The sequence below is a fragment of the Chrysochloris asiatica genome, unplaced genomic scaffold (assembly GCF_000296735.1).
Source record: "Chrysochloris asiatica unplaced genomic scaffold, ChrAsi1.0 scaffold00029, whole genome shotgun sequence".
NCBI lineage: Eukaryota > Metazoa > Chordata > Mammalia > Afrosoricida > Chrysochloridae > Chrysochloris > Chrysochloris asiatica.
In genome coordinates, this window is record NW_006408547.1 from 15,553,969 (window position 1) to 15,568,550 (window position 14,582).

At 39.7% G+C, this 14,582-nt stretch overlaps 1 protein-coding gene across 1 annotated transcript in view; it reads left to right on the forward strand.

Annotated features, from left to right (window-relative positions):
* The window catches only part of MYO16 (myosin XVI), a 912,243-nt gene that overhangs the window by 236,109 nt on the left and 661,552 nt on the right, over positions 1 to 14,582 (forward strand). The window contains exon 6 of the mRNA XM_006851537.1: positions 8,240 to 8,365. Coding sequence (XP_006851600.1) covers positions 8,240 to 8,365 — 126 coding nt within the window. The remainder of the gene's footprint in view (positions 1 to 8,239; positions 8,366 to 14,582) is intronic.

Here is a 14,582-nt window from a genome sequence, read left to right on the forward strand (position 1 = left end):
GGGAGCAGAAAGCCTCATCTTTCTCCCGTGGAACAGCTGGTGGTTTTGAACTGCTGACCTTGCGGTTCACAGCCCAATTTGTAACCGCTACGCTATCAGGGCTCCTAATATATATATGTAATTTTTAGTTTTGTTCCACATTTCCATTTTCCATATATATAAATAATTTTTTGTTTTGTCCTATATTTCCAGACCAAAAAAATAGTACCAGATTAGTAGTATGTGTGGCAGTAAAGACAGAAGAAAAAGTTTCTATGAAAGCCATTTGATAAATTGTGATATAGAAGCAAGATATACTGGGGGCTTTAAGATTGTAGCGCTTCCTGTGGCTGGAGTGACTCAGGTGTCCACTTTACTCTGCTACTTCAAAATCTAACTGTTGGGAGTCCAGAAGAACTAGCCTCAAATTTCAGTGGCTATGCTTCCTTTGGCTAACTACCTCAATTCTCTAACACATACCTGCTACATCTGCAAAATGGAGGTGATAGCTGTATCACAAATTATAGGGCTTAGAATTCATAATTTATTCTTGTAAACATGATGTTTTGAAATCACTCTAATATCTTGTCCTCCTGAATTGTAGCTGCAAAATTTTAATTTGTAATAATTTGGCGTGGATGCTGTGCTTCTAAACATATTGCCATACGTTCTGTGGAGAATTAATAACCACCTCTGTGTTTCTCATATGACACTAAGATTGTTGTTAACTGCTGCATGTATCATGTCTTTTGGAATGATCAGCACAAGCCTGGTGCCTACGGGGTAGATTTTAAACATGTCCCAAATGTCCATATTTTCTGACTGCTGTATGTTTCATCATCTGTCACATCAATTATTCCTCCTTCCCTCACTTCTCTTCCTCTTGTCTTTGGGCTCCATTATCTATTGCAAGATCTTAGAGAACTCATGGACCATCAAGGAAATGGTTGTGGAGGATGGCAGGTCCAAACTTTGTGGGTTAGGCATTAGATTGGAGGATTCTCCTTACTTCTGTTGTGACGAAGGGGCTGATGAACACACATCAGCAGGTCAGAAGACTGGCTATCTCTTACAAGGCAACAGAAACTGATGAATGAAGTTAGTTGATAGTTTGTTGACTCAAGTCCTGAAACAAAGAGAATAGAGAATAAAGGACCAGATGCCAGTCCAGAACAAGAGAAAGAACTTTGCCAGAGCATTTATATTTATATTAGATATAGACCAGACCCTGAAGGAAACTAAGGGAGATCGCGTGAATCACGCTCTGAAATAAAATAGGGATTCACGATGTTGTTGCTTGTTGTTAGGTGCCATTGAGTCATTTCTGACTCATAACTACCCTGTATTTCTCACAAAGAGACAATAAATCTTCATGGGAGCAGAAAGCCTCCTATTGCTCGAACTGCTGACCTTGCGGCTTCAGTCTAGAGAGCCACTGTGCTCCCTAATTTAAAACACATCTTTCGTAATCCTGTTTTATTCATTCCAGAATGGGACCATAACCACAAACATATGGACCAGGACTTACAATATATCACAATAGGAAGGGCTGTAGCTAGAAGGGCCACAGTAAGTAATTCACTGTATTGTAGACCACCCCTTGGCTCTTTTAGCTGTTGGCTCTGTTGTACTTGTAGGATTAACTTCCCCTTCCCAATTGTTTTATCATTCCCAAGTAATCACTGACAGTTAATCCTGCAAGTGGACAAAGGAGTCCTGAGGGTGGGATTATTCAGGTAGCCATTCAGATCTGCTGCAGGTATCCATTTGGTCTGCTAATTTTCCAAAGGTTTGTCTCATCCTCATTCACCTGCTTAGGGGTTTAGTAGTTGATTGCTAACAGAATCCAAGTGATGTTTTTTAGGTTTTAATATTTTATTATAATGTGTGTGTTTATATATAAATATAAAGATTTATTGTGAGTGGAGTGATAGTTTACATGGGAAAACATCAGCTTTACATTCATCCTATCATATTTCATTTCATTCTAATGATTACAGTCCCCTCCATGAATCATCATTCAACAACATTTGCTTCCATTCCCTCTGTTTATTGTTTTATATTTTTTATGTACACCAAAACACTAGGAATATATAACCATTCAAACAACCAAAGGGTATATCCTGCAAGCCTACCCCTGGCCACCAGCACACAGCCCCTCTTCCTCCTGAAGTCTTTAGTCCCCAGCTTCTCCATCTCTCTACATCACCGTCTCTGCCTCCGTCTCTGGTGTCACTGTGTCTCTGGATAGGGTCCCACACTTGGCTTTTCTCCCTTGATAGTCCCAGGGTTCTCCTTTCCTGCTCTGCAATATGAACCACTCCCCTCCTTTTGTTACAAAAGGTCTACCTTTACATTTGCAACATTCACAATCAGTCCTGATAGCAATTACTCACTATTGAACTACAAGAGTCTTATCCCCATCTCCTTCCACCAGCCCCGTCTAGACAGATTGGAAACCACTCAGTGGAGATTCTATCTTCCCCACACCCTCTGAAACTAAACTCCCTCTTGAAAACTTGTAAGCCAGTCACTTCATGCCTTTTAGCTGCCCCCATTTTGGGTAGCCAATGTCTAAGTTGCTCATCCCTGTCAACCCTGTGTACAGAGGGGGTGAGAATTTTCCTTGCTGTAAAAATTCATTCCCTCTTTTAAGCTACTATATTCATAAGTATAGGTCAAGTTCATAAAATGGCATCCTCATATTTTATGATACATTAGAAATACTCAAAGTTAGTTTTTCTTTTTTAATTATCTAGAATTAACACACCAGTCTTCCTAGACATTCCTGCTATCCCATATTTTGGATAAATTCTCTAGGAATCTTAAGCTAGTCCTGCTGTGCTCCTGACTTTCTTCTGTAAGGTATTCATAAGGCGACTGGGTAATGTGGATCAAGTCCTAAAAAATGGAACCCCTTTTTTGTTATAAAAAAGAAAAAGCCTGCTCATACAAGTGTTGGCCCTATGGACTTGACATCATTCGTATCAGGCACTATATTATGGGCATGTTCTTGATCAATTTATACCTAAACTGAAAGTCTGAGATTAAGTTTAAAGTGTATATGAACTTCTAGTAACCTGCCAGTCATTTACTGATTATTCAAATAATGTGAAAATGAATTGAATATGACCTAACTTCAATAACTGTGATCAGAGCTCATCTAGAAGAAGAAAGAAGAGGAAAAAAAGAGGTATCTGATACAATTTGATAAACTTAACCTACACATATGGTTGTAGTAGCTCAAGAGAGGGAGCAAAATCTTTACAGCGAGGATCATTCCCACCCCCTCCATACACAGAGTAGACAGGGATGGGCAACTTGGACATTGGCTACCCAAAATGGCGGGGGGGGCTGCTACAAAGGGAAGATGTGACTGGCTTACAATCTTTCAAGAGGGAGCCTAGATTCAGAGGGTGTGGAGCAAGGTAGAATCTCCACTGAGTAGTATCCAATCTGTCTGGGCAGAGCTGATGAAAGTAGATTAGGATAGGTCTCTTCTGGTACAATAGTGAATAATTGTTATCATGACTGACTGTGAGGGTTGGAAATGTAAAGGTGGACATTTTGTAGCAAAAGGAGAGGAGTGGTTGATTTTGCAGTCTAGGAGCGGAGGTTCCTGGGACCAGCAAGAGAGAAGAGCGGAGAGAGGGACCCTACCCAGAGAAGCAATGATACCAGAGATGGAGGCACAGATGATGATGTGGAGAGATGGAGTGGCTGGGGACTCTAGACCCAGAGAGGGAGAGGGGCTGTGTGCTGAGGACTGGGGACAGGTTTGCAGGGTATACCCTTTGGTTGGTTGATGATGCATGGAGGAGATTGTAACCATGGCAATGGAATGATATACGATAGGATGTATGTAAATCTAATGTTCTCCCATGTAAACTATCATATAATTCACAGTAACACATTTTAATAAAATGAATTGAAGTAGATGAAATATTCATTTTCATAGAGAATACATGTTCAGAATTACTTTTTCTAATATGTACCTCTGGGTATAGAATTCTTTATATTGTCTGCTAGAATATTATTGAGATGAATCCTTTGTGCAACAAACTATGGGAAAATTTTAAGTCAAATTCAATGATTAATATCTGTGCTATAAATTAGACAAATATATGTCGTAATGCCTAGGCATGGATTGTTGTTGTTAAAGTGCCGTTGAGTCGGTTCCGACCCATAGTGACCCTGAACAGGATTTCCGAGGCTGTAAATCTGTATGGGAGCAGAACGCCTCATCTTTCTCCAGTGGAGCAGCTGGTAGTTTCGAACTGCTAACCTTGCAGTTCACAGCCCGATTTGTAGCCACTACACTACCAGAGGCAAGGGATTAGATAACTATATTTCTTCTTCTTCTGTAGTTGAGGAGTCCTATGGCATTGTAGGATAAGCACTGGGCTGCAAGGTCCATTTGAACTGCAAGGTTGGCAGTGCTAACTACCAGATTAAAGAACAGAGTGAGCATATTTCTGCTGATTTTTTAAAAATTATTTTTACTTTATATTGTGAGTTGAATGAAGGTATACAGACATGATCATCAGTTTTATATTCAACAAATCACACACTTTGTTTCATCTCAATGACTGTAATCCCCTCAATGCAACAACAGTCATCCCACTTCCTCTCTGTGGTTCCTATTTGCATTCTACCCTCCTTCCCATCCCTTCTCAAGTTTGTTCTTAGGAGAAAGTGTTGCCATTTTGGTTTGTAATGAATGATCATTCCATGGTGGACGTACCTTACTAGTGTTATTGTCCTCACTTTGTACCACTCTACTGCTGAGCTGAAAATGGGGCCATGAAGGTGAGTTCCTTTCCAGACCTGACAGGGAGGTGGGGTTGGGAGCCTTAATTTATGGGGAACCATAATCTTAGGTTCCTCCTGTCTCTTTGTGTTTAGTAAAGGTTGTCTTATTTTTGTTTGATAACTTTGATTGCTGTTCCATATTTTCTCCCACTCTATCCAGACGCTCTCATGTGATCCCTTTCAGAGCAGTTGGTAGTAATAGCTGGGGACCATCTATTTCTTCTGGTCTCAGAAATTTGGGAGACTGATGTTCCCATGTTCCACTTGTCCTTCCAAGCCTTTTCAATTCTTGTCACTCTTCTTTCTTCCTCTGCTGAATTTTTCAATAATACACACATTTGGAAACCTTTTAAGTTTACTCTAGTTTTGTCTTTGTAATAAAATCAGAAAGGACCCCCCCCAAAAGAAACCCCAAAAACCAACATCAGAATTCCATGCTACAAGTTTTTAAGAGTTGCCAGTCATTACCTATCCTAATTTTCTTTTCCTCTTGCCTCATAGTTTATCATCTATTATGCCTGTGAAATAAATTACCTACTTACTACACTAATTTAGGAGTACTGGTATCGTGCTGGGATAATGCACTGGACCGCAAGGTCATTTGAACTGCGGAATCAACAGTTCAAATGCACCAGCTGCTCCTTGGAAACCCTATGCAGGGTCACTAAGAGTAGTAACTGACAGAATGGCACTTAACAACAACCCTAATTTAAATTGAGTACAATGATATTAACTTAGACATAAAGGGAGTTGTCTTAGAAACACAAATTCCTCCACCTGAAATTTTTGAATAAAATCCTCAAACCCTGTTTTCAACATTGCACTTCCTATGGCCACTTTAACATTTGTAAATTTAAGATTGCTTTAAAAAACGACCCTGAAAGTGGTAGCTACAATGTTATTTTAAAGGATATGTTAATTCTTTTTCATGTTCTTAAGGAGTATTGGTGTGGCGCTGTGGGCTAATGTGCCAAACTGCAAAGCCATTTGAACTGCAAGGTTGGCAGTTCAAGCTCACCAGCTGCTCCTCGGAAACCCTATCCAGGGTTGCTATGGGTGAGAACCGACTCAATGGCACTTAACAACAATAGCAAGGAGTCCTGGTGTGCCACTGTGGGTTAATGTGTTTGACTCCAAAGTCAGTTTGAACCACAAGTTTGGTGGTTCAAGCTCACCAGCCCCTCCTTGGAAACTCTTTACAGGGTCTCTATGGGTCAGAACCAAATTGATGGCACTTAACAAGTGTTCCTGGGTATTGTAGTGGGTTACATGTTGAACTGCTAAATACAAGTAAGTAGCTCGAATCCACAAACCACTCTGTGGGAGAAAGATGAGGTTCTCTTCTCACATAAAGAATTACAGTCTCAGAAACTCTATATAGGGCCACTCTGAGTCGGAACTCCATTCACGGCACCCAACCACCACCACCACCAATGTTCCTGCTCCTTTTACCCGTATCCAAGCAAAGCAATTATCACAGTTCTTCTATTTTGCTCTTTGTCCATTCCTATGCAGCTCCTATTGGTCCACACTTGTAAAGTTGTTAAGTGCCATCCAGTTGGGTAAGATTCACGGTGACCCTGTATAGGATTCCCAAGGAGCAGCTGAGGTTTTGAACTGAAATATTAGTGGAACTAAGTCTATGTTTGACTTCTAGTCAGGATACTATAAAGAAGATTTGGCCAATGAAATAACATATATTGTATTTAGAATTACTCAGACACTAGTGGAAAGGGAACTGAATGAAAACCTGCATTATCAGAGTTATAATACATTTATTGTTGTTGTTATTAAGTGCCATTGAGTTGTTTCTGACTCAGAGTGAACCTGGATAGGGTATCTGAGGAACAGCTGGCAGATTTGAACTACTTCACCATGTAGTTCTCAGTTCAGTGCTGATCCTAGTTCTACTCGATTCTAAGTCATAGAGACCCTGTATAGGGTTTCAGAAGCTTTTAAGCCTTTGTGGGAACAAAAAGCCTCAATGTTCTCCCACAGAGCGGCTGGTGAGCTCGAACTGCAGACTTTGTGGTTCACAGTACAGTGCTTAGCATATGGAGCCACTACGTTCCCACATACATCAATAGCCAGGAGATATTTTGAAAGAATGGCAACTTCAATTTATACCAAAGAAATCGGAGTGCATTTATGTTGTTTATGTTTTCTACATTTTCATTCTATTATTGTATGTTGTTGTAAGTGTCATGGTATTGGTTCCTACTCATATCAATGCTGTATAGGGTTTCTGAGGAGCAGCTAGTGGGGTTAGCCGCCCAGTGCTTTTCCTACAGTGCCACTCCCTCTTTAAACCACTGAATAAAATGTATTGACATCCTAACTGGTGACCACCACGTTGGTCACCTTTGAAAAGAAGAAGTGAAGGAAAAACAGAAATGAAGCAGCGAGCTAAGCCCTACAATGTTCAATAGACTCCCGAGAACCTAGGTGGAGACCTAGTTGGCCAGCAGTGTGGCAAGACCTGGGGACTCCTGGACACAGAGTCAGTGACATAGTCACAGAGGACTAGAGTGGAGAGTGAAGCATCCAGCTGATAAGAAGTTAGGGGAGATGCACAAAAACACCCACACTTGCAGTTAATACCCACTTGACCTGGCTTTGATGGCTGGATGATCATACCTTGACTAGAGGAAGAAAGAAGAGGATAAAAAGAGTAATCTGATACAATTTAATGAACTTGACCTACACCTATGGATGCTGTAGCTCAAAAGAGGGAACAAATCTTTACAGCGAGCATCATTCCCACCCCCTCAGTACACAGGGTAGACAGGGATGAGCAACTTGGATATTGGCTATCCAAAATTGGGGGGATACAAAGGCAAGAAGTGACTGGCTTACACATTTCAAGAGGGAACCGAGATGCAGAGGGCATGGAGGAAGGTGGAATCTCCACTGAGTAGTATCCAGTCTCTCTGGGTGGGGCTGATGAAAGGAGATGGGGATAGAACTCTTATGGTACAATATTGAATAACTGCTATCAGGACTGACTGTGAGGGTTTGAAATGTAAAGGTAGACATTTGTAGTAAAAGGAGGAGAGTGGTTGAATTTGCAGTCTAGAAGCGGAGGACCCTTGGACAATCAAGGGAGAAGAGCGGAGTATGGGAACCTACCCAGAGAAACAGTGACACCAGAGATGGAGGCAGAGATAATGATGTGGAGAGATGAAATTGTTGGGGTCTCTAAAACCAGAAAGGGAGAAGGACTGTGTGTGAAGACAGAGGGGCAGGCTTACTGGGGGAAATACCTTTTGTTGGTTGATGATGCATGGAGGGGATTGTAACCATGGCAGTGAAACAATAGGATGAATGTAAAGCTAATGTTCTCCCATGTAAACTATCACATAAATCACAATAAAAGGTTTTTAAAAAATCTGTTGACATCACTGTTTGTTTATTTTTCAGGGAAATAACAAAATCTCTCTTGTTGCAGCTCCATATGGCATGTGCTAGTGGCTACAAAGAGGTGGTGTCTCTCATCTTAGAACATGGTGGAGACCTCAACGTAGTAGATAATCAGTACTGGACCCCACTCCATTTGGCTGCAAAATATGGCCAGGTAAAATGATTTGAGAAATGATTTAAAAATCATAATTTTGTTTTAAAATATTTAAAGAATATACGTGCTGTCTTGCAATTTTCCTTTGAATGGGATCATCTTAGTGAGCAATATTTGATGGTTACAGGAAAGTAAATATTTACTTTTAGAATGATAGAAACATTTCTCAGGACTACTCATAGTCTAGTGAAAAGAATTGTAGAAATAATCAAAATATATAAGCGTTCTTCACTGAATATACTTAATATAGTTTTGTTAGTATGATATATCCTTTATAACCTTATAGGTGTATAACTCTATAATAATCCTGGGTATTTTCTCCATTTTGTAGCTACAAAGCAAAATTACATATATATATTTTTCCTATTAATTGTATTTTAATTAATGAAGGTGTTTTCCCCTGATTTTATTCTTTGACAATAGCTATTTTGACTAGAATTTCTGTTATATAGAGGAAACAAACTTGTAACTTTTCAATAACTTACAGGATGAATGTAACACATCACAGTTAATGTAATTTATCAGTTTCAAAATCTATTCATAAAAATATGGACTGTATTTTGTGTTAAAGAAATTCTGGGTGATACTTGTAGAAACAATAACTAATTTTACATATGTATGTAAAAACCAAAATTGAAACATGAGAGCTACAATGTCAAAGTCAGGAAAGAAGAAAATTACTTCTGTATTCAGGGAGTACAGAGCTACAAAATGCAGTCTGTAGGTTTTTGTTTTTAATGAGATGCATAAGTACATCAGACTAGGTACAACAAGCAGAATGTTTTCCTGAACTTATCCAGAAATTCCAAAAAAAAACATGATACGGCTTACTAGGGGAAAAAAAAAAAGTATGCCCTAGTAATTCACCCTGCTTCAACACTATCAACATAAAGGCAGAAATAAAGAATGCTATTAATACCTCAGAACTACTAGTATAAGACATCAAATTTCTAAATCAGTGTATTACAAAAGTGAACACTTCCTCTTTTTCTTCTCTTGTCTACATTTAACTAGAATCATGTTAAAAACATTTGATAATGAATGTGACACTTCAGAGCTACTACCAGAAGGAGTAATTCATAATTTCCCTCCCCTCCCCCTTCCATCCCTGCGGATTCAAGAGAGAGGGGTGGGGACCATCAAAAAACTAGGGTCTCTTGTAGATTTGCTGCTGGTCCCCAAAAAGGTGGCATTTGCTGCCATTGCCACAATGTTGGTCCACACCCATTAAAACATATTGTCAGCAATTCCAACATTTTAGAGAGACAGTGATCCCTGTTATGACACTGTAAGATAAGAAGTAGACTGATAGTCACAAGGTTGGCAGTTCAAACCCACCAGCGGCTGTTCCTTGATAACTCAATACAGGGACACTGTGAGTTGAAACTGACTTGACAGCACATATCAACAACAATGATATTTTTAGAGATATTCATAGAAACTTAACTTTCTTTTTAGTATCTTACAGATATAAATACCTTTGTGGAGAAGCTATTTATAAAGTATGTATTATTTGCATTTAAGCCAGGAGTGTATATATTGATTTAAATTGTGCCTTATAAATAAGTAAGCATTTCTAAGGAGACAAAAAGTAATGCATATGCTCTCCTGCTGGCTTCTGGAAATCTGTTCCCTGAATATGGGTAATTTCGTGCCTGCTCTATACCTGATGTTCTAGTTAAAGGACACAATGGGATTCTACTTACTGCTGCTCTCCCCCCTCCCTGATAGACTACTAACTGGGGCCATAAACTTAGTGCTACTTAAGCCCCACTGGAATCATAACTGAGGAAACCAAAAAAATGTCCTCTCCCAGCTATTTAGTGTGCTTACCTAACTGACTAGTCCTGGTGTGGCACTGTGGGTTAATGCATTGGGCTGCAAGGTCAGCTTGAATTTTCGGTTGGTGGTTCAAGAGTTACTAGCCACTCCTCAGAATCCCTATACAGGGTTGCTATGAGTAGGAGCTAACTCAATGGCACTTAACAACAACAACAAACATCCTGATGTGGCACTGTAGTATAAGCACTGGACTCCTAACCACAAAGTTGGTGGGTCAAACCCACCAGCCACTTTTAAGAAATCCTATACAGGATTGCCATGAGTTGGAACTGATTCCAAGGCACTTAACAACACCATCACCAACAGCATTCTGATGCATCATGCCCTCCTTCTGAGTCCCCTGAGGGGAGAGCTGGGGTGGGACCTGCAGACTTTGGCTTGTTGGATCAGCACTGGATGCTGCCAAGGTTGCTGCTTGGTCCCCAACATCAGTTCCTTGTGTTACCGGAGTCACTCTGAAGGAGTTGCCAATGCCCCGTGGGTTGTAACAAAGGAAAGACTTTATTGTGCTGACACGTGTGGCTCAGTGGATTCTTATCCAGAGATTGAGCCCCATTCATAGGATGCACCGTTGGCTATATAGTATTTCGGTCCTTGGGGCGTTACAGAGTGAGCGAAGGAAGGTATGTAAAGAACGTGTTTGCTACTTCACACATACGGCAGCGGGAAGCGAACAGCAAGTTGGTAGGTGGGCAGTTTATAGAAGCAGAAGCAAGTAAGCTTTAACCTTGGAGGTGAGTCTGCACCAGGAAGAGGTTAGCTGTGATAAATATGTGGGGCTGAGGAGATCTGTTGTTCAGCTCCTGGAATGTGGACTCTATCCTTGGAAGAAGCTGTGTACTCTGGGAAATGGGACCCAATGCTTGTCTCACTTGTAAACCCTATACAGGGTTTCTGTGAATTAGAACAGACTCAAAAGCATAACAACAACAACAACAATAAATACCAGGCCTCAGTGAGACCTGAAGTTACTAAGTAGTAGGGAGAGGAACAGAGAGCACCATGCCCCCTTAGCTTGTCTGAAGGACTATCTCCTCACACTGAAGGAGAAAATGAATGAATGTGTTACTTTCGAAGATGTTTTGCTTTCCCAATGAATGACTGAGCAGATATGTGAAGAGCACGGGAGTGAACACTCACACATTTTGAAACAGGTCCACTTGGTGAAAATCCTTGTTGAGATACCAGGAGATAGTTTGCCATGTGTAGGATAATGGTGAGAGTTTGAAATAAAGATTCCTAATAAACTTCTCAAAAAATTGTACACAATCGAAGAGGAGATTAACCAAGGATAAAACATAGTGGGGATTACAATATTTCATAACATAATAGGAATGTTCCATAAAAGGAGTCTGACAAAGAATGATCACAGCCAAAGGCAGAGAATGAAGTTAGCTTCCTGTAGGGAAAGGAGGGATGTATCAGTTGTTGTAGAATACAGATGTAGTTAGAAAGCATGTAATGTTGTGAAATAAAGGTAGATCTAGTTGCTTAATGGGAGTCCTAGTGTGGTGCTGTGGGTTAATGTACCAGACTGCAAAGCTGTTTGAACTCAAGGTCGGTGGTTCAAGCTCACTAGCTGCTCCTCGGAAACCCTATACAGGGTCACTGTGGTTTGGAACTGACTCAATGATACTTAACAACATTTGCTTAATGACAAATCATAATTGAATCATAGAGTTCATATTGATGGTTTGTAGATATCTTTGATCCTAGGTCTGAAATCCTTCATCTAGTTCTCAGAGTTTAATACCTTTACTCATTACAATGTAGAATGTATAATAATGAGTATATGTAATAATGAGCATGGGTATATGTCATTTCATGTAAGATATAGAAATTCTCAATTCCTGTGTATGGTGTTTTTTTTTTTTTTTGGTCTTCTAAGTTATATTTTATTGTGAATTGGTTGTCTGGGTTAATTTACCATTGTAATTTTCTCTTAATTAAATCAAACTAAACAATCTCTTTTAGCTTCCTGAACCAGTAATTAAACTTCCTCCAAATTCTCACTGCTGTTTTTCAGCCTTTTAAAGAAGCACCTTATGTTATCTTCAAGGAATTAATTTTGCTAAGTTTAATTAAATTGGAATACAACCATCCAAAAACTAAGTATAATCTGTCAAGAAAGCAAGCGTATTTTATTAGGAAAATTTGCTGCAGAAGACCTCTTGGAAGTATTTAAGAGCAAAGATGTCAGTTTGAGGACTAAGATGAGCATGACCCAGCCATGGTATTTTCAATAGCTTCATTTGCATGTGAAAGTTGGACAGTGAATAAGTAAGACCATGGAAAAATGAATGCATGCCAAAGAGTATTGACGGTACCATGGCATGACAGGAGAACAAACAAATCTGTGTTAGATGAAGTATAACCAGAATGCTCCTTAGAAGCCAAGATGGCCAGACTGCCTGTCTCATACTTTGGACATGTTATCAGGAGGGACCAGTTACTGGAGGAAGATGTCATGCTTGGTAAAGTGGATGGTCAGTGAAAAAGAGAAAGACCTCCAAGAGATGGATTGGCACAGAGGCAGAAGCAATGGGTTCAAGTTGTGAGGATGACACTGGGCTGTGAGGTTTTGTGCATAGAGTCGCTGTGGGATGAAACTGGTTCATGGGTACCTAACAGCAATAACATATTCAATAACTTGTGTGAATTTACATTTTAGCTTCAATATACCTTCATAAGTCATATATAATTGCTTTGACACATACATCCTTGGAAACCCTATACAAGGTCACTATGGGTCTGAATCGACTCGATGGCACTTAACAACAACAACACACACATAGAGTGTGAATACAGTTTTCTTAAACCAGTGATAGCTTTGTTGACTATAAAATTCCTTTAATAGTGCACATGAATCATTGCTAGGATACAAAGTCTACCTATTTGTATTTTAAGTAATTTAGTTTAAGATCTTTTGTGAGGTATAAAAAAATCATCCTGAGTTGTTGTTGTTAAGTGCTGTTGAGTCGATTCCAACCCATAGTGAACCTGTACAGGGTTTCCGAGGCTGTAAATCGTTATGGGAGCAGAAAGCCTCATCTTTTTCCCGTGGAACTGCTGGTAATTTCAAACTCTTGACCTGGAGATTAGAAAGCCCGATTCGTGATCATTACGGTACCAGAGCTCTTCTATGCCGTGTACAGAAAATGAAATTAACATTGGCCTGTTTATTTTCTGACAGAACTCACTGATTTCCAATGGAAAGCACTGGGACCATATTAGCCTTAGGGAAGGAAAGGAATTCTGCATGACCTTATTAAACAAATCGGAGAAGTTTCCCCTTTTCCACACAGACATGTTTTTGTTTACACCCTTGAAATAAAAAGGAATCATTTCTGTTACTTAAGATGCCATGTATGAAGTAAGGAGCTCTGGTAGCATAGTGGTTATGAGTTGGGCTGCTAACCTCAAGGCTGGCAGTTCAAAACTACCAGCTGTTCTGCAGGAGAAAGATAGGGCTTTCTACTCCCATAGATATTTATAGCCTTTGAAACCTGATGCAGGGTTGCTATGAGTCACAACCGACTCCATGGCAGATAACCAACCAACAAATAACTTCCTTATATTCTTCAGTGTTTGTGTGGTCACAGTTCAAGCTGCAGAGAGGCAGTTTGTTAAGAAAATGCACAAAGTTTATCTTTGGCATTCTGCCGTACCAAATTAATTTAATTTGTGTGCAAAATATTGATTTGAGGTCATCGTTATTTATCAAGGAGCCCTGGTCATGCGATGGTTAAGCATTGGGCTTCTAACTGAAAGGTCAGAGGTTCAAACCCACTAGCTCATGAGCTTCACCATCTAGAAAGGATGAGGCTGTCATCTACAATAAAGAGCGTTGGAAACCATGTGGGGTCGTTCTACTCTGTCCAATGTAATTGCTATGTGTCGGGACCAATGCAGCACAATGTTGTTGTTTTCTATTTAGTTTCATATTTTGACATTTTACATTAAACAAATTTGTTTAGCTGCTGTTATTTTAAATTTAGTTAAAAGCAAAGGCAATCTTGCCTAATTCTAGCCTTTTCTTTCTTCTTCTTCCTACTTTTTTTCCCTTTCTTCTCTCCTCTGTCTCTTCCTCTTTTTTACACCATTCTGCCCTCTAATTTTTTTTTTTAATTTTCCCTGTCCTTCCTGAATTTCTGCCCCTTGACCTGCAGCTAAGCAGATTTCTCAGCTCTTTAATATAAAGCAAGATAGATTAGAATCAGTTTTTGCCTTCAAAGTTCTATGATAACTTAAAAAATTATTGTATAGGCATTTGTTAGAATACGATAGCCACTTGCCTGTGAATCAGAAGGTCCATGGTTCAAGCCTGCCAGTCACTCCTTGGGAGAAAGATGAGGCTTTCTGTGAAGATTTAAAG